A 20,422-nucleotide genomic window follows, 5' to 3' on the forward strand; every position below is an offset into this window, starting at 1 on the left:
ACCGGCCACCAACCTTGTGGCCGGTTTGCAGGGGATGCCGTATGAGGCAAGACTGAGGGAACTGGGTCTCTTCAGCCTGGAGAAGAGGAGACTCAGAGGGGATATGTTGGCGACATACAAGTATGTGAGGGGATGTTACATAGAGATGGGTAGAGACCTGTTCTTCCCTGCAGAGGAAGGCAGGACATGCTCCAACGGGGCAAAGCTCAGGGAACCAAGGTTCTGTTTGGATGCCAGGAAGCACTTCCAGACAGTTAGGACCCCGAGGGTGTGGAATGGGCTTCCATGAGAGGTCGCTGAGGCCCCATCGGTGAGGTGTTCAAAGATAGGCTGGACATGCACATGGTGGGCATGTCGTGAGCGGAGCCAGCTGGAGCCGGGAATCAGACTAGATTGCCTGGAAGGCCCCTTCTGACTTGCTCTGTTTCTATGTTTCTATGTTACATAGTAACCCAGCTTTCAATATTGCAAATATAAATCCACATTTTGTGTGTTATTTCCATACCAGGAAAATAGGTTTTAATTTTGCAGGATTTTCCTCTATATTTTATACATTTTCATATTTGGATTCCTGTAGTTGAAATGTTTCTAAGTCAGCACTCTGTACAATGACCAGAATGAAGGATATCACAAGATAAGCCATTGGTTTATTTATTTTGGTTTATTTTCAGTTTTACAGGCCACTGACTAGTCCTCTAAGGCTAAGTGGCTAACAACATTAAGAGCAGGTCTCTCCAGCTTAAAACTTCCTATGCTGAATAACAGTGGTTCACCTCAGTTTTATGAGGACAGCTCTCCAGCCCCAACTGAAGAATCCGGAAGATGAACCAGAGACCTTTTGCAGATCACAAATGTGTTTCATGCATAAGCTACACCGCACCCACAAAGGCAGGCATAAGGCTGATAATAAAGAAATAAAATAAACCATAACATTTTAGTTCTTGAATTAGTGAACAAGTTTGCTGATGAAACCAAATTATATTTAGGGTGATGAAAACAAAAAGGAATCACAAAGAGCTCCAAAAGTATCTCTCTATACTGGGAAAAGGGACATCAAATTAACAAGTAAAGGTCATTGTATGCTGGTGAAAAGTGATACATGTTGTGGCATAAAATGCCAACTTCCTGCATGTGCTAATACAACCTGAGCCAGCAATGACTGGCCAAGAAAGTGATCTTGGACCACACTGGGAATACTGTGCAGAGTTCTGGATTCAGCACATTGAAAATAGTATTACATAGCTGGAAAAAAGGCAGAAAATGGCAGTCAAGATGATCGGACTGTTGGAGCCACTAGTCTAGAAGGAAGGTTATGACACCTGGGACTATTTAACTTAAAAAGGGCAAGGGAGACAAATATGCATGTTGTAGGCAAACTGGATGGATTTTTCTCTTCCTGTCATATTAAAATATGGGATCATTCAATGAAACTGACTGGTGGGAGACTAAAGGATGACAAAATCAAGTTCTTCACGCAATGCAATGGAATAGTTTGCTAGCACAGGATGTAGTGACGGCCACGAATTTGAAAGTTTATGATTGTCCAATTCATGCAACATAAGGCTATCAATGCATGGCTGGATACTCTCCTCGGGGGCAGCATTCTGCAGAACATGTGTGAAAGGTTGATATTGCACTCATGTCCTACTTGTAGGGTTCCTGGCCACAGAATGGGCAAATTTTGGGCTTGACTGACCTTCAGCCTGATCCAGCATGGCTCTTCCTATGTGCTTCTGTACAGTAAAGAGTCTCTGAATTCATATGGTAATGAAAGAGCATCATAAGCAGTGCTATCTGACATACAGTCAGAATGACTGACCTTCATGCTGCACATAAACTTAAGCACACATTCAGTTCATCATGTCACGACAAACTAATGCCCAGAGTTTTTGTTTTAAAAAATTATTGAACAAATGCCCACAGAGTTTTTGTTTTAAAAATTATCGAACAAACTCATGGATGAGGGGATCTCATTAACAAATATTATCAACAGGTTAAAGCAGGGGTGAGAAGCCCTTGGCCTGCCAGAGTCTGGTATATTCTAACTTGCATTAGCAAAAGCCAGCATAGCTACTGGTAAGAGATGATCTGGGTTCTAGCCCAGCAAAGGCCATAGCTTCCCTAGCCCAGGGTTAATGAAAACTCCCTTGTACCAAAAGCTCAGAGCATACAACTGAAAAGGTCCATTGCCTTCATGTTTGTGAGATTCCTGGAGATGCCTGCAGCCCAAGCAATACATTACCTTGGAGTGAATCTGGCAGCTAGCTGCCTGCCTGCCTGCCTGACACAGTATAAAGTAAAGCAGAGGGTCCCTCCAATCTTGTCTGACACTCTCGTGAAGGAGGGTAGTTGGGCTTTGGACTCTATATTTCTGATCCAGATCTGGATCCTTGTACTTTAATTCTCCTTCTCAAGTTATTCCTTCAATTATCATGATCCCAAACCATGAAGAGCTTTATAAGTAAGCACTGACATCTTGAATTCAGCTTAGAAATGGACTGGGAGTCAGTAGAACACTTTCAACACACATTTCAAAAACTGACTGCATGTGAGCCATTCAGACCTCTGGCAAAAGCCATTTTGCAGTCTGCTTTGCAGAAGATGCAAGGGTGGGGAGAGAAAACAGGGATGCGGGTGGAAGGGGCAGGGAAAGGGGGATGCTGCAGTCCATAAAATGGGTCTCCCATGGATTCCTCCCAGAGGCCTATGCCTGCTGTCTAGCTTTCTTTCTGTTCTGATATCAGCAAGATGGATGCTTTTTTGAACTTATGATCATTCCATTCTATTCCTGTACATTTTGGGTTTAAAAAAAATTCACACAGCAGTTCGTTTGCATTCTTGCTCATGTTGGCATCAATGTGTGCATTTCTGTGCCCATTTTTAAACATGTACATCTGTGTCCCACGTGACCTTATCCCTGGTGAGAGTGATTTAATAGCAACTCCTGGGACTTTCCAGACTGGCCATTTTCAGATGGGGCTTGCTGGGAAAATCTCATGCCTGCAGCGCTGGTGTGCTGCTGCTGCTGCTGCTGCGCTAGGTGGTCAGACATGGAATACCGCAATGAGTCATTGCTCCTCTGCTCATGGTCCTTTCAATCCTGATCACAGCCTGCCTGAAACCAACAACCACAGAAGTAATATGATATTTCTATTAAAATAACAGTGATATTTATCAGCAACTTTCTTTTCAAACCCACACCTTTTTCAAGCAGGAGACTCAAGAACCTCTGAGAATAAAAATTACTCTCTAGAGTCACTTTTAGATATTTAAAATATTTGGAAATGAGTCTTTGGTTTCCCTGTGCTTTTTCAGCTGCAATTATTTTAAAATAGCAAGCCATTTATATTATTAGCATCATCTTCTCAATGTATTTTTGCCCCTAAAGAGTTCCTGGCAGGAAATTACTAATTAATTTCATCATTATTTTTCTTTCCTTAGAAATATACACAAGATTGCATCAAGTGACCATGTATACTGTTTTCTAGCTTAAGATTGTGCAAATCACAAAATTCATTCATGGTCTCATGGATGGCCTACCACAGCTTCCTCCTTTATAGCAAGGCCAAAATGATTATATTGATTTAATAAAATGTAAAGCCATGAATAAATGAAAAGTGCTGATCTAGCAGACCACCAGGATTATGCTTTGTTTCAACACAGCACCAGTTTAACAGATGAAAATTATTGAATAGAAGCGTATTAAAATGCTATCTTTCAAGTCCCTGTTACCTCACTTTTAAAAAAAGCCAAATTCAATTTGATATACAAGTGGAGCAGGGCATCTAGAACAGGATTACAGAAGGGAGAAAAATACAGTTCAAAGATAAGATCATGAATTTTCTCACTGCAAGCAAGTCTAATTCAAAAACTTAGCACTTGTCTTGAAGGAAAGCAGCCTGGCCTTCTCTTACCACCCATTTTGTCACATCACAATTACCCAGTCAGTGGGCAGCTTCCCCTCCTCTTACTCCAGCTACAGCCCTTTTTCCCCACAGGATCCATCAATCAAAAAGCCCAGAGCTGTGTTTTCTGGGAGGTGTGTGAGAGATTCCAGAGAAGGTACACATAGGAAATATACCCCTGCAGGACCTATGGTACAACTGGAGTCCATGCAGAGAAAAGCCTTCAGCATGGAAGCTCCATTGTTGTAGGATCCCCACCCCTGGAGGTCAGGCAGGCACCAATTTTGTGTTGTTTCTGACACTTTTATCCCAGGATGCCTTCCTGATCTGACCAGCCACTGTTCCATTGATACAGTTTTACTGATCTTGTTTTTAATGCACTGCTTTATTATTTTATTTTTCTTATCTTATTTTTCACTGCCCATACAGAATGGAATGTAAATATTGTAATTATTTAAACGTATTCCCTCCTATTCTTTATATATTGAATTCATAGTTTGTACAATAGAGAACAAACCATACAAAATTCTAAAATTGGTGCTGACCTGCTCCTCCACCATGGTAAGAACACAGTAAAGTAGAATGATTCATTGTAAAACTAGAGACAAACTTCAATGATAAATGCTTAACTAAATTAAAAATGTTCTAACAGCTTAGCTGAAGCTATGTTAGTTATGATGCATAACCTACTAGCTCTTACAGCAAAGCACAGACCTAAGAGATGGACCCTTGCACAACTAAGAGCTAATTAGTTATGCTCTTTACCTTACCCTTCTCTTTTGTAACATCAGAATACTACAGCATAAGCAGCAAGCAAATCAGAAAGATGATCTTCCAGGTAACCTGGCACTAAGCAATTTAGAGTTTTGTAGATTAATACAAGCACTTTGTATTAGGCCAAGAATTGCTTAACAGCCAGTAGTGCCCATAAAGTACTGGTGTAACACAATGAAATCAGCTAAGCTCTGTGAGTAATTTCGCTGCCCTATTTTCAACCAATTGAAGCTTCCATATTGTTTCAAGGTAGTTCCATATGTATTGGAGATCACACTTCAGAGGTAAGGGGTGCAAAACAGTTTGCACATATGTGGTCATACAAACTGGTTTCCAATTGTGGTTTCAGCCCCTGGTTTATCAGTTCCATACAAGTTTCATAAACCATGGTTTGTGGATATGCTCAGGTTCTGACATGAAAACAAACCCTGGTTTCACTAATTAAACTGTGATTTCACATTACCTCTGATTCCAGCTACTGTGATTCATATGCCATCTCTGATAGCTCAGAGCATGTGGTAACATTTATTGATACCAGAATACCTTCTGCTTTAGTTTTAAGTCATTTTGCAATCCAGCATCAGTTCCAATTTTATATTTACGAAAAATCAAACTAATTAAGAAAAGCAGTATTGGATCCCACATAAACAAGACATGACTAATGGATTCTCTTACATTATGACTTCACTACAAATAAATGCTGTTTTGGAAATGAATTTCTGGCAAAGGATTAAAAAGATGAGCTCTGGGCATGTAATTGCTTGAAATCTTATGTTTTGTCATACTTGGTTAAAAAACCATTTTAAAAAATAGGTTTATTGTTCTCCAATCACACATGCAGGTAAATTACTATACTTTTCCATTACTGAATACAGCTTTGTTCTTTATTCGCTCAGACTTTGATCACACATCCCCATATCCATATCCATTTAGCACTTAGACTATGTTGAACTACATGGAACTTGCCTACACAATTATACTATGGCCACGCTTCATGATCTGCACCAAAGTACTGGTATTAAACTCCAAAGCCTTCAGACTCTCTGAAGGCTCTCACACATGTACCTACCCAGGCCTAGGATCATCTTCAGAGACCCTCGTCCAGCTGTCTAGGTCAAATGATGAGCAGCAGAAACTACCAAGGAGATGCAATTTTCTGTAATGACACCTTGGCTCTGAAAAATACTCTCCAGAATTCTGATACTGATGTTGTGATCTTTTTGTCTCAGATGCAAATGATATTCTCCCAGACTTTTTAGCTATTTCATTTTTTAAAAACTGGGTTACTGCATTTACACTTTGCTCTACTGCCTTCTCCTTTGATTTTATCATGTTGTTTTAAATCTTCTTGGTATTTTATATAATTTTTCCTGTTTTGATATTTCATTTTGAGAACTGCTAAGAGAAATTTGACAATTGAAATTTTAACAAAAATTCTGTTAGCAAGAATTAAAAAGATTTAGAGCTAAAAAATGCTGAAGAAAATCACTTGTAGTAGTGATATACTGTAATTTGAGATAAAGTGAATACTTGAAATTATTTTTCTTCCTTCAATTATTCAAAATAAAATCTTAGCTCTTTTACCATAAAACATATCCAGTATTTTAAACAGAGGTATATTGATAGTAATTATTCATGTGATTCTTTTAAAAAATATTTTCTACCTGCCATGCTTTTAATTTAAAATCTAGTTTATTTTCATGGATTCAGTCTTCAAATCTAGCCTCTGGATATTTCTCACATGTATAAAATGTGAGATGTAGGTGACAGGTGTCTATGGCTGGAGCACCAAGACTGAGGTGACGGAGCTAGATGGAGCTTGGCATGATGCAGTCAAAGGTGAAGTTAGGAAGAAGCAAGGGTCATAGCAGAACCAGAAGTAAATGCATAGAGTCAGAAACAAATGAGACTGAGATACCAGCAAGGCCTGGCTGGTCTGGAAATATAACCAGAGCCAGGAACAAGTGAGGTCAGGTATTAACAAGGGCAAAGATTAAGGCAAGGACATGAAGAGGGAAGGATCAATACTGACAAGGCAAGGATTGGGTACCTGGCAGGGCAAGCTCAGGACTGAGAGTAGCGTTAGGTGCCGGCTGGACGTTGAAGGCAAGGCAAGGCAAGGCAAGGCTGGAGGCAGGATGGGGAATGTGACACAGACACCACAAAGGCTTTCGTCACTGTGGTCAAGCTAACACAGGAAAGGCTTTCACAGAGCTCCCAGTCATGCAGCATGACTGAATAAGCTCCAGTCCTTGCAAACATCTGCAGGTCTGAACCTGGTGCAACAAGCACGTGTAGGGTAAACAATGTTGTTCTTTACCAATCTATCACCAGGGAAAGTGCTGTCAAGGCTTCAGATCCCGACATCAAGATTCGTAAAGTGCTGAGTGTTCCAAAGGAAAGCACCATACATCCAATCCTTGAAGTCATATCAATTGTTGCTTCTGAATTGGAATCATATGAGAATTCAGTTGCTGGAAAGTATTCCTTGTGTGTGTGTGTGTGTGTGTGTGCGTGTGTGTGTGTAAGTATGTTGCATCTTTACCCCTTAGGATAAACTTTTTCACATAAATTTACCTCCCATTTGATTTTTGTAAGGCAATACAAGGATAATGCATTTAGAGGGGGACGGAACAAACACATCTAATCCAGAGAGTAGACAATAGTTTAATAAGAGCGAATAAAACCTACTCATCCGAGTCAGATCATGTTTTCCACCAAGCTAGTAAACAGCTGCAGACATCGTCTGCTTCCGATCAAAGGCTCTATGTATAACATATTATACCTCTGTATCTCTCTGATGGTTCACTGGTAATTTTTCAAAACCATAACTTCTGAAGCATATGACAACTGTATTTTATTGAAGACATACTATGACCACTCTCCTCACAAATTCAGAGCCATTCAAAACTCATAATGCAGGTGCCAAGACTCATCTAAATGTCTGTATATTGCATTTGCTAGATTTTTTTATCATAAGATTGCAAAAAAAGATTAGTCTTTTTGAAAGGCATTTGAAAGTACAGTACAAAGGAAAGAATAAAATGTTGCATGCTTTTAAATACTTAGAGGAAACATTTCCCAATGAACAGATCTAAAATTTAGCACTTCTGATATAACCACTTCAGTAAAAAGACAGACAATTTAAAAAGTCCAGAAACGACTGTGGACATGATCCTATGCATGTTTAAAACGAAAGTGGCTCCACAAATCCTAACATAAGTCCAGCCAGTCAGGACAGCTGGGAATGCTGTAATTCAGGGACTTTTTACTGTAAAGACATTCATAGGTTTGCATCCTAAGGCTGCAGAGCAGTGATGGCAAACCTATGGCATGTGTGCCTGAAGGCGCAAGCAATTGTCCTAGCAGCCATGCACATATTCAGAAAGATTAAGGGCATCAGGCAACAACCTCACTCATCACTCGCTGAGCTTTTGTATGGCCGGTTAGTCAGGGATTTGCCTGGACTGTGATTTTAGCAGAAGGTAGAAAAAAACTCAAGTAGGAAATACACTCAGATGCCTTTTTCAGGGCCGGCCAAAAGGTGGTGGTCAGTGGAACATTGCCCCCTTGTGCTGGTGGCCAGCAAATTCAGGTTTTACTGCAGTGTTGGCACTGTGCGATAAATAAGTGGGTTCTGAGTTGCAGTTTGGGCACTCGGTCTCTAAAAGGTTCACCATCACTGCCATAGAGTATCAGCCCCATTGAACTCAGTTAGGTATATTTCTGAGTTGGTAAGAATAGGATTGTGCTACATGAAACTAAGTAGGTTTAATGATTATGATTAAATTGTCTTGAACACTATTTTAACTGAATATTAATTAGAATGAGCAATCCAAGAGATATATTTACCTGTAGTTAGAACAGATAATATTATCAGATTTTTTATATTGTTATACAAGAGATTTTTCTGATTTCTCATAAAGGAGCTAGGACTGCAGTTCTAGAGCCAGTTTACAAGTCTACATACCCAAGCAGACAATTTTGTTGGGAGTTGCCTATTGCATTTCTACTGATATCAAGTTGTTATTCCAACATTCAAATGATGAATTCTGAAGTCAGATTTAGAGATCAAAGTACAGGAGGCAATATTTGCCAGTGCAATTTTTTTTTTTTTTTTTTGGAAAAGTGTAATTTCAGCTTACGACTAATGAATAGCATTTCAGTCATCAGGGAAACCAAACTATCAAAGATGGACAGTACAATGCCATGAATGTTTACTGGAAAGTTCCACAATGTTAAAGTGGAGCTTATATGCAAGCAAGCAAGCACAAGACTGCGATCATTCAGTGCAGTCTTGTACATAACTACTCAGAATGGGACTTACTCCAAGGAAAATGAGACTAGGATTGCAACAGCGGTTAAATGGTTCAAGTCCTTCGTTCCACATCAAATGTTATAAATCCAGATAAATTAGTTTCTTTCAAATGTTGTTGGGGTTGAAACTGGTGGACTAATAAGGTGCAGTAAATGTCACTTTCTATTCTACTGTTATCCAGGTTATTTTAATGGGAACTTTCTTTAAAGGATGGCATAAATAATAACATGCTCTCAAAATGCTTTGAAATGAATTACATTTAACAAAGTCTTTTCCATTATCCAAACCACATTCATTTGGAAATGCAGAGATCATAACAGAAAAGTTTACTGTAAGGTTTCAGTGGAATGTTTAGCTTTTTGATGAGCTATAATAAACCAGACCAATTCAGTGAGAATACAGACAAACACATTTAAGACTACACACCATTCAGATAACAAGTGCTAAAAGTTTAAATTTTAATAAGCTCTTCTAATAGTTCCCTATTATAAAGGTAATATTACCTCTTTTTAAAAAAGAAGGATCTTCTTGTAGACTTAGAACTGAATTGCACAGAAACACCTATGTAAACGTTAGCTCATATGTAATGCATGACTTCATAAGATTAACTGCAAACAACTATCAGACAGCTGGACAGCCTGCTGTTTTGCAATATGCATGGAAAGATGGAGCATCCACTATGGTATATCTTCAATTTCAGCAACAGCCTAATAGAAGATTTCCTGCTGACTTGACATCAGCTTATGGTACAGGTGCAAAGGACTTATTTCCTGGCAAGTGTAAGAAGAACTAATCTACAAACCATAAGGACAGCTTCTCCCATTCCATAAAAGTTTGTGAAATTAATTACAATAGCATGCACATCAACTTTGGGGTATCAGAGCAGTGCTGCTATCCTAATGCAATCAAAGTATGTTGGGAAGCAGGGGGACAGACCCAAATATTTCCTCACAAAGCTAACTGACAAAGGTGGATTGAATAGCATAACTGGGAATTGCTCCTTAACTTATTCCTATTGAAAAAAAATGAAAGAAACCAAAATATGTCCATTTTAATTAACCAAAAAGCAGTGGGAATCCTTTCAGTTAGTCTTTCTGTAAATCCCTTTGAGGTGAGACAGGTTCTCTTTTAATGACTATGAAGCTGAAACTGAACTTCATATGTCAGCCTGGGGATGGCACTTAAAATACACTCCCCACTCCCATCCCCAATGTGGCCTCAATCATCACTGATTAAATTATGCTTGCATATAAAATGCCTTTGGCCAAACACTTTTCCTAAGGTTCTTGGGGAAAAATGTTCCAGTCTTTCATCTTTCTGAGCCAGGTTGGAATTAAAGAATGAAAATGCAAATAATGCTGGAGATAGATTACTGCTAAGTACTATCTATATCTATCTATGTAAGCATGCATACTTGCATGTATATGTATGCAAGTATGTATAAATAAACATAAAGGCAAACTGTTGCAATAAAACCACTTGGATATGCTGGAGTTATGCCTTTAGTTCAGCACTCACCATCATGGTGCCTCTTGATGTGTTTGCTACTCATCCCCATCCAGCCATGCTGGCTGGAGATTATGGGAGCTGCACAATACATCTAGAGGATGCACGACTAGAAAAGGCTGCTTTAGACAAATAGTACAATACCATAAAAAGAGGTGTTATATTGTACTTTACATATTGTATATTGTACCTTACATATGAAAAATATTTTTTTTTTCAAATGCCTAGTAGCATCTTAAAGAGCTGCAGTAATTTAGGGTACAATCCATTCATGATTCCTGAAAGCGACAGACATCCTGTGCACAGCTGGGGGTGTGGCAAAGGCAATTTCCACCTCCCCACACTTCCTATTTTACATTTTCAGTAGGTGGCTGTTTTCAGCCACCTAGCCACCTGGGGGAAGGAAGGAGGCTACAGAGGAAACAGGAGAGATTGCACCCTGGAATACCACCTTTCCAAGGTTGTTTACCCTGTAGTTTCTGCTGTATTAAATCTGTATTTTAAAGTTTTGCATTACTAGTAGGTATTATTTTTGTTTTTACTTTTATTTTATGCTGTAGATGTAAACCTTAGACTTTAATATAATTTCGTATTGTATTTTATGGTTTTAATTGTTGTAAACACAGAGAGTTAGTTATTAGGAAAAGAGAGATGATCTTCAGAGCTTTGTTTTCCATTCCTTTTTGATGTATACCTAACTCAAAGTTTGCATTTTTCACAATAGCTGCACACTGATTTGACATTTTCATCAAACTGTCCACCACCAACCCAGATCTCTTTCTTGGTCAGTGACCACAAGCCCAAATTCTATCAGCTTACACAAAAAATTAGGGGGATTTGTTCTTATGCCAATGTGCTTCACTTTAAATTAGGTTATACTGAATCACCATTGCAACTTTTATGCTCATTCTCCTAATTTTGAGAGATCCCTCGGAGCTCCTTGCAATCCATTTATGTTTTAACCACCTTAAATAATTTGGTGTCATCAACAAACTTGGCCACTTCATTGCTCAGTTCTAATTCTAATTATGAAAAACATAATTCCTAATACATGTCTTTCTGGGAGCTCACTATTTACACCCTCCCATTGGTAGAACTTACCATTTTTTCCTAGTTTCTGCTTTCTGTCCTTTAGTCCATTATTGATTCATAAGAGAACCTCTCCTTTTATTTCATGACTCCTAACTTAGGGTGGGAGGTCCTTGGTAAAGGACTCTGTCAAAGCCTTTTGGAAATACAAGTCAACAATCCTTACTCAACCACTCCTGTCCACATATTTATCAAAGCTTGTCCAAATTTAATATATTCTAGTTTTAATAGGACATTAGGAAGTATATTGCCTAAGAGTTTTCAATGATGGGAATTTTCAATCTTTACTTATCACAGAAAACACTTGTAATCAGACTCTGGTATCATGATCTGAAGTCTGTCCTAAACAGACATGCACTGCACACTGTGCTGCCTCATTGGATAAATGAAAATGAATCAATCTGTCCATCTGTATGTCATGTATACATGGTATGACCTTAATCAGGAATACTTTTTTCCCTGTTTGTGTAATAAACAGATTCTCAGGCAGCATCCCTCCCAGCCAAAACACTGGCTTGACAGGTGAGGTATTTTTACTGGGAGCTGCAGCTTCAGAGGAAAGTTTGCTTTGGGTTCTTGTTTTTCAAACTCCACTTGCGTTATTATGTCCCTGAACCTGATTCTATACGTGGTGTCTCTATGGCTGCTACTGTTTGTTTTTTTTAAGTATACACACTCAAACTTGATGTTTAAGTACACAAATTGGCCTTGTGCATCCTATTGCCATGGGGATTATGTTACATTATCCCCAAGATTCGTCTGTAGATGTTGTAATGATTGCTTACATTTTAAAAAATACTAATGATATTTTCTAACAAAATGCATTGCATAACCTTGAGCCGTCAAGGTAGCACAAGAACAAGGCACAGAGCTAAATAAGGGAGAAAGGAGGATTCTGAATTCAGTACTAGAGAAATGATCAACAGTATTTCAGAGTTACCCAGAACTAGTGAATTTGACTGCAGACCGGGTGTGCAAACACTATTTCGCATCCATGGGGACAACTAAATAGTTCTCATTTACTGAACGTGAGATTATATATATATTTGATTCTATTAGATACTGCATGGCAACGACAGATATTTGGTTCAATGCTCCCAAACACAAGCACAAAGGGAGCTTTAGGTACTACTGTTCGTACCCTGGTAGAAACAGACAACAACAACAAAAAATCCATTCATTGCCCAGGTCTGTTCAATCCATGTGAGATATCCGAGCTTTGAAAACATGAATTGGAGGGTGGACGAACAGATTGTAAAGCTGTGTCCACCAGCCCCACTCCCCAAAAATCCAAGATGTGAGCACATGGGCTCTGTTTATACTATCTGGGCCTCATACAGGGTACAAATTATGCATAATGTTTGCAAAATAAAAGGTGATACAGAAATATATAAGGGGGCTCTACTCATAGCTTCATCTGAAGGTCTGAATGGCATGGTTCCTTTTCTATCCATCCATCATTTCAGGCAGGTGGATCACATTGACAGGGATATTGCTTTAACTTGAATTTGATAAACTCGGGGCAGCCGAAAGCCAGAAACAGGAAGGGGTCTCCCACAGTCTGCACAGCCCATTGTTACATCTGAGCCCCTCAGCCGGCCAGAATGCATGTAATGGTGGACTAGATGGACCTTTTATCTGATCCAGCATGGCTTTTCTTATAGTCTTCTGTTCTTATAAAAGCAAAAGATATACTAACCTTGAATTCAGTTATCATTTTTATCACAAACCCATCCCATTAATTTAAAAACTACAGCAAAATTGTAGCTATATGTACACGCACAATTGTTTTTCATAAACAAAATGACCACCTATCATTTAGAAGCTTAATATTCTACATAACAAACATGAAAGCAGTGGGATCCTATTTATATACACACATCTGCCATACCTTTTGAGGGGAGTGGAGTACAAGATTCTTTAAAAAAGACAGAAAATAATATCTGAAGCATAATTTAAAACACACACACAAGATATACTGGGAGAAACAGTTGGCACCTTTCCGTACCTTCATCATAAAACCTTAAACTTTTGTGCAGAAGTAAGTATATACCTCGTCCTAAGCATGTGTTTATCTGGCTGCCAGAAGAATAAAGTGATACTGGAAGATGTCAGTTTTAGATCTGTATAGACCTGTGAAGGCAGTTAACATTTTAAAAGAAAAAGTGTATCTGGACTGTGTCACTTAAAGCAGATAAACCTTTCAGTTAGCATGTTCCCTTTCAATGTTCTGCTTGATACCATACCTCACTGGTTTCCTGTCTCGAAGCAAATCTTCCAGGCTCCTTCTACAATGTTCAGCAACCACCACCAGCCTCTCTGATGAAAATTATACACACATACAGAGACAGATTTAGCATCTCAGTAGACACAGGCACCAAGCACTTTCACTTTTATATTCTGCTGAAATTAAAGCCATATTATTATCACGCTGCATCTCATTATACAAAGAGGGTGTCTATTTGTTTTAGTAAAATCTAAAATCATGGTAAATATAACTGAATTAACCCCTACATAGCAGTTATTTTCAACTAACGCATTTTGAAGTAGTTTTAGCATATGATATATTTTGCTCATGTTACTTTAACATTTCTAGTACTATGGGGGAAATGTTAAGGTAATCTCAAACATATTTGAATATATAAAATCCCATTTTAAGACATTTTTAAAGTCTTAAATTTTTTTATGGTCATTATTTTCAATATTCTTGATGTTTTTGGATCTATATTAGAAAATGATTCCGCACTGGCAACTTCTTCAATCTCCAAATTGTATAACAACCTTTACAAATGTTTATTAGTGGGAGACATGGAAGGTAAGAAATTAGACCAAACTGCAACAGTAATATTTTAAAGGGAGATAGAGTAACATTAAGCTATGCAAATTCATTAGGTTGCAATTGATACATGCAGATAAATTGCGGGTTATTTCCATTTCTTTTCTTAAGAGTGCAATCCCATGGTCTCCTGACATTGTTTGAGAGACCACGGAACATTACAAAGTCTAAGTCTCTGCCCTATCTCCTTTCAGCCAGGGTGGAATGAACTGCACCAGCTGCCTACTCCCTAAGGGCTCAATCAGTCTTATTTTGGGGGGAGGAAAGAGACCTGCCAGAGAATCAGGAAAGGGAAGAGGTTTGGGCTGTACAGTTGCACCAATTCCAATTGCACTTCCTCTTCTCCCTGGCCCTATATTTATATGGCAAAAACCAGTCATGTGAATGCAATGCGAGGCATAAGACAGAGTGGAGACCACCACTGTTACACCTAGCATTAGATGCTCATAAGCCTTGAGTGTCTTCCACAAGGGTGACTAGATTTTGCTGCAAGTCATTAAAACTGGAGATGCTTTATTTGAACAGGAACATTTATTACTATGGAAGGAAGTAAATTAAAAGGCACTGCCCCGGCTCACATGATCAAAACCATCAGCAGTGTGTGCCCAACACCACTTAGCCTAATCACATGCCTGACTGCAGCTGGCAGACTTGCTGAAATTTGAGCAGCAAGGCATGTTTGCAGGGGAAACAACCCTCAACCCATGGCCTATTCCTAATGAACCATGGTGGGCTCTTTAAGCTATGGTAGCTTGATTGTACAAACTGGCTCATTCTCCTCGACCTTCATTAATAGTTTTAAAAACTGTACAGCTCTCATTTTGTCTCAAAGAAGGCAATCGGTATACAAACCATACTAATGGCAGTGGAGCAGGGACAATATGTACAGCACAAACCAGATGCTGACAGAGCAGAAGGCATGTGTGTGGAAATCCCATTTCTCCTTGTTTCTAGCCTTTCCTATTCCTGCCACTTTGACTTACTTTCTCCCACAAGGAACCAAAGGGGAGAAGTATACCAGGATTAGCATAGCTTTTCCTGCATCTCAGGTATGCTTTGGGGGAATGCCCCAATCCACTCTCAGAATGCTTCATTCTACAACTGTTTTCAAGATGACAGAGAAGTAACATGGGGAGACTTTCCAATGATTATACAGAGCAATCTGAAGGCAAGAATCCTCCTCTGTTCACAGACATCCCTTACTCTGGGCAAGGAAAGCATTCCATTAAATACTATAGCTATCCACTAGATAGAGTGAGTAGTGAGTTCCACTAAACCACAAGTGGCCAACTTGTGGCCTTCCAGTTTTTTTTTTTGGGGGGGGGGTTGGCCTACAACTCCCATGATCCTTCACCATTGACTATGTTGGCTAGAACTGATAGGAGCTGTAGGCAAAAAGTATTTTGAGGGCCATACATATGTTGTCCACCTCTGCACTAAATCCAGTGACCACTGAAACAATCTCTCAAGGACCACAAAATTACAGCCTTAGAAAAAGAAACATTTAAAAATATGATAAAATACTAAAATTGTATTTAAATTGTTTGAATAATTAAAACAAACTATATTGTCACAAATAATCAGCATTATGATACCGATCATAGAGCAACAGCAATTCAGCAAAGGACTAAAAAACAGCAGGATGCCTATTTTCTCCTCTCTAATTTGGCAACTTCCCTCTGACAGAAGTGTCATCTGTCCTTTTGATTCTGACAACTGATCTGTTTGGATCACTTTGAGAACAGTTAGTCTGCTCATCCTACTTGTGGCTACCAAATATTCCCATACCTGGGAGTAGTACTGCAAGTATATCATAGCACAGTATTTGCTGGTGACTCGATTCATAACAAAATGAATGTAATACAGTGAATACTGCAAGTTTTTATATAGCTCTATTATTAAACAAAAACATCATGCAGGTATACACACTGAGTGTGCATAGCTGGCATCCTTCACACAACCCTGTTCCATTAAAAAGAAACTTTAAAAGTGCCTATTTGCTGCATTCTACTTTTGCCAGACATAATGTTTAGTTATACAGCCAAAACTAATTTAACATGTTCTCTCTCTCTTCCCCCTCCACACACACACACACACACACACACACACACACACACACACACAGAGAGAGAGAGAGAGAGAGAGAGAGAGAGAGAGAGAGAGAGAGAGAGATGCGCAGATATACGCTTCTTTTTAAGTAACAAAACTAATCCCAGGTGTAATGGTTATTTTTTCTTTTCAGCAACCTATGCCAAGATACCAAGGAAGCTCAGTCATCTTGAATCAGTTTTAAATAGTATACAGAAAACAGGAAAAACCTGACTTCTGCTCTAACCCGATATATATCAACACAACATTCTTAAGGGACAGACCACATACAATATCTACCATCAGAGCTTTAAGGAGGATGGAGTACAGTACAGGCAAACAGCAATTAGAACAATTAAGATTTACTCAGTTATCTATTTTCTATACTGCCCAATAGCTGAGGCTTTCTGGGTGGCAGTGTATACCTCAGCAGCCGTAATACAGATATTAAGCAATATGCTACTCTGTATAATAGGCAAGCTGTATTTCAAGGCTTTGCACATTACTGTGCCATACAAGGTCACAATGTGCAATGCCTTGAAGGATCTCCCCACGTCCTCACTCACCACAACAGTATCTAAGCATAGCACTTTATTTTTCCCCATAAGAACATATGCCAAACTCTTTGCCTATAGGCAAGCTATAGCTACACTCAGGGATGTCACCTGAGTGTGGGAACTGGCTAATATATTTGAGGGATGAAAAACAGAGGCATCCTATAGGAAATGTGGGATCAACCGGTAATAGGAGACCTTGTTCACAGAAAAACAGAGCTGGAAGAAGCCTATAAGGCCATCATGTCCAACTCCCTGCTCAGTGTAGGATTCCAAGATAAAGAATCCCTGGCAGATGGCTGTCCACCTGCCTCTCGAATGCCTTCAATGTGTGAGAGCCCATGACCTCACTAGGCAATTGGTTTCATTGTTGTACTGCTCTGACAGTGAGGAAAATTTTTCTGATGTCCAGCCAGAATCTGGCTTCCTGTAAATTGACCTTCCTGTAAATTGTCCTGCACTCTGGGATGACTAAGAAGAGATGCCGGCCCTCTTCTGTGGGACAGCCTTTCAAGTACTGAAAACTGCTATCTTATTTTCCCTCAGTTTTCTCTTCTCTATACAAAACATGCCCAGTTCTTTCAGTCTCTCCTTACACAGCTTTGTCCCCTGGTCATCTTTTTGCCCTCCTCTGAAGCTTTTCCAGTATGTCCATATAGAAACACAGTGAATCAGAAGGGACCTCCTGGGCTATCTAGTCTGACCCCCAGCTCCAGCCAGCTGCACTCATGACATGCCTACCATGTGCATGTCCAGCTCTTCTGCCTTACAAAGATATAAGAATCTTTAATTATATGCTAGCTAGCTTATTTACTGTTGCAACTCTAAAATGGCTTATTTCATAGTCAATTCATGATACCAGAAAAATACAATGCTGTGGACATCTATGGCCCCTCCTTACTGTTAGCCCCCTTCAGTTCACTCTATGGTTAGGTGCTGTCAAATGGTCTCCAACTTGCCCACACTGGCATTCTTCCCAACTGCAAGTAATTTTCTTTTGTCTCACTCGCACATGCTTGAAGCAGGCAGACTTGAGCCCACTCCAAGACATACCTCTCCTTGCTTTCTCAGAATCTAAGAATAGATTCTAGGAAAGCTATAATGAATTCCTGGTATCTAGCTACTTTTTTTTAATGTCCCTGCTCTTATTGACTTGCACCCACAGACTAATGATATGATTCCAACAATTAGCAATAATTGTGCAAATAGCTTTTAAAAAGTAAATTAAAGGCAGGCAAGAACTGGAATCCTGGTGCGAGGCATAGGGGAGTTTTAACAATGCAGGCCTGACTTGACCTAGATTGTATTTCCAGCAAATAGTATGTGCATTGTAGAAAAACTCACATTCACTCCAGTAGCAGGAAAACAGCGGGCATACAGCACATAATTGGAACACAGGGGTACAGGATTAAATGCCTCCCCAACATAGACTAAAATGTACTCATAAAAGCAATTCAAGTTATTGTTAATTGCATGGATAACATTCCAGTTTGGTCCTTCGTCACACTGTAGTACTATTCAAAAGCAAATTAGTTATAATGAAGTAGTGACAAACTGCTTGGTTCTACAGATGCATTTAATTGATGAGACCATGTTATACTTGCAACTAGCCATGTCTGGATTTGAGGTCTCTGATCTCTACTCCTGACATTGTCCATAGTAGAAATGCATGTATCAGATCTAACTGCATCATGCATGTATCAATATTTTAAAGATTTTTTTCTTGTACAAACAGAAAACACAAACAACAGAAATTAACAGGGAAATAAAGAAATCTATTATATGAACGTGTCCTGCACTCAGAAAACAGGAGTGTAACAGTGAACACCATAATGGCCTCATTATGGTGTAGAAATCAGTTCATGATAGTGACTTTTTAAAACAAGGAATAATTTTACTTGTGTTATTGAATGGAAAGGATGAAAAAAATACTACGCTAAAAAAATGTCACAGACAAGATGTTTTGGAGGGCATTCATTCACAGGATTGTCATGTCAGAGATGACTTGATGGCATATAACATAATATATATACATGGCAAACAATGGACATCATAACTTTAACTTCCATGTGACAGTGAAAAAGACGCACCCGACAATGAAGTTACTCAGGAATGCAGCATTTGGTGGGTTAAGAGGTGTTATCCTTCATCACAATATATGCCTCACTGATGACTTCCAAAATTTAAAAGCTGTAAGAGAATTGTTGAGGCTGCCTTCTGTGAAGCACATGTCTTTTAAACTTCAAACATCAAAAGATGGATTTAAGAAATTAAGGAAAGAACAAGACAGATTGATGAATTACAGGAACTTATGAAGCAAAAAGACTGAAGGAATCCTGTAAGGTTGAAGTAAAAAGAAAAAGCAGAAGAGGGGGTGGGGGAGCACATACCACATGTGGGTAAAGACCGAAAACATTGCTACAGAGTTTTTCTCTGTTGAAAAGCAAGCTGCTGCATGGTGTTGGGAAAATGCTGTAGTCTTTGACACCTGCAATGCCCTGAATCACATGCACAAAATAATTGCTGGATCTCTCTTCCTAACATACCCTACAGTTCCTAGGGGAGAAGTGGAAGAGTAGAATAACACACTCACCATGTTTTCCACGAGATATGTCCACATATTGGCAAAGCCTAGGATGTGTAATTGTTTTAAGAATCTGAAAGCACCCAAGGATCTTTATGGAGTTTGGCGTCAGAGGCAGGCCATTGCTTCCACAAACGTCATTTGGAAGAGCTGAAGCAAAGAAGGTAAAAGCTCCTAGCTCTGCATCCTTTAACGGAAACATCTTAGCATCCAGTGAGACTGCACCACAGAAGAAGAAAAAAACACACAAGTGACATACACTAAAAATGTTATGCTATTTGTTATTTATTTATTATTTATTTTATTATTTATTTAGTAAACTTCTATGCTGCCCCATTCACCGAAGCCTCGGGGCAGCTTACAACAATAAATAAATACATATAATCATATAAAAACAATATAATTGGAAACGCCCTGGCCAAAGATATAAAATCAATAAATAAGCTAACAATTAAAATGCCATTTAAATAAAAAGGTCTTGTCCTGGTGCCGAAAAACATATAACGACGGCACCAGGCAGATCTCTCTGGGGAGCGCATTCCATAGATTGGAATTGATTAGCAGCCCATATGTTAGTGGGCTGCTAATCAATATAGCACTCTTACAAAAGAACAAGTGCTTTAAGACTTATAACTATAATTGTAAAGCAGAGATGCGGGGTGAAAATCTTTTCAGAGCTTCATTCCAGGAAAAACTACTACTTCATAAGTACATGAGCAACAATGAATGGATGGTAACTGCAAATACAATATTAGATACATTTGGCAG

The 20,422-nt window shown here is 39.0% G+C and overlaps 1 protein-coding gene across 13 annotated transcripts in view; it reads right to left on the bottom strand.

Moving 5' to 3' along the window:
* Positions 1-20,422, bottom strand: part of TBCK (TBC1 domain containing kinase) — a 95,251-nt gene that overhangs the window by 70,928 nt on the left and 3,901 nt on the right. For 12 of the 13 annotated variants that reach the window (XR_006414533.1, XM_044428314.1, XM_044428317.1 and 9 more), the window contains 2 exons: positions 19,664-19,873; positions 13,839-13,911 (listed from right to left, as the gene is read on the bottom strand). Coding sequence is in view for 11 of the 13 variants with exons in the window: in XM_044428314.1 (XP_044284249.1) it covers positions 13,839-13,911; positions 19,664-19,856 (266 nt within the window). In the remaining 2 variants the exon portion in view is untranslated. Of the gene's footprint in view, positions 1-13,838; positions 13,912-19,663; positions 19,874-20,422 lie in introns of those variants that run through there. The other variant, XM_044428320.1, reaches the window with a different exon arrangement.

The sequence above is a fragment of the Varanus komodoensis genome, unplaced genomic scaffold (assembly GCF_004798865.1).
Source record: "Varanus komodoensis strain SLA01 unplaced genomic scaffold, ASM479886v1 scaffold2, whole genome shotgun sequence".
Classification (NCBI taxonomy): Eukaryota; Metazoa; Chordata; class Lepidosauria; order Squamata; family Varanidae; genus Varanus; species Varanus komodoensis.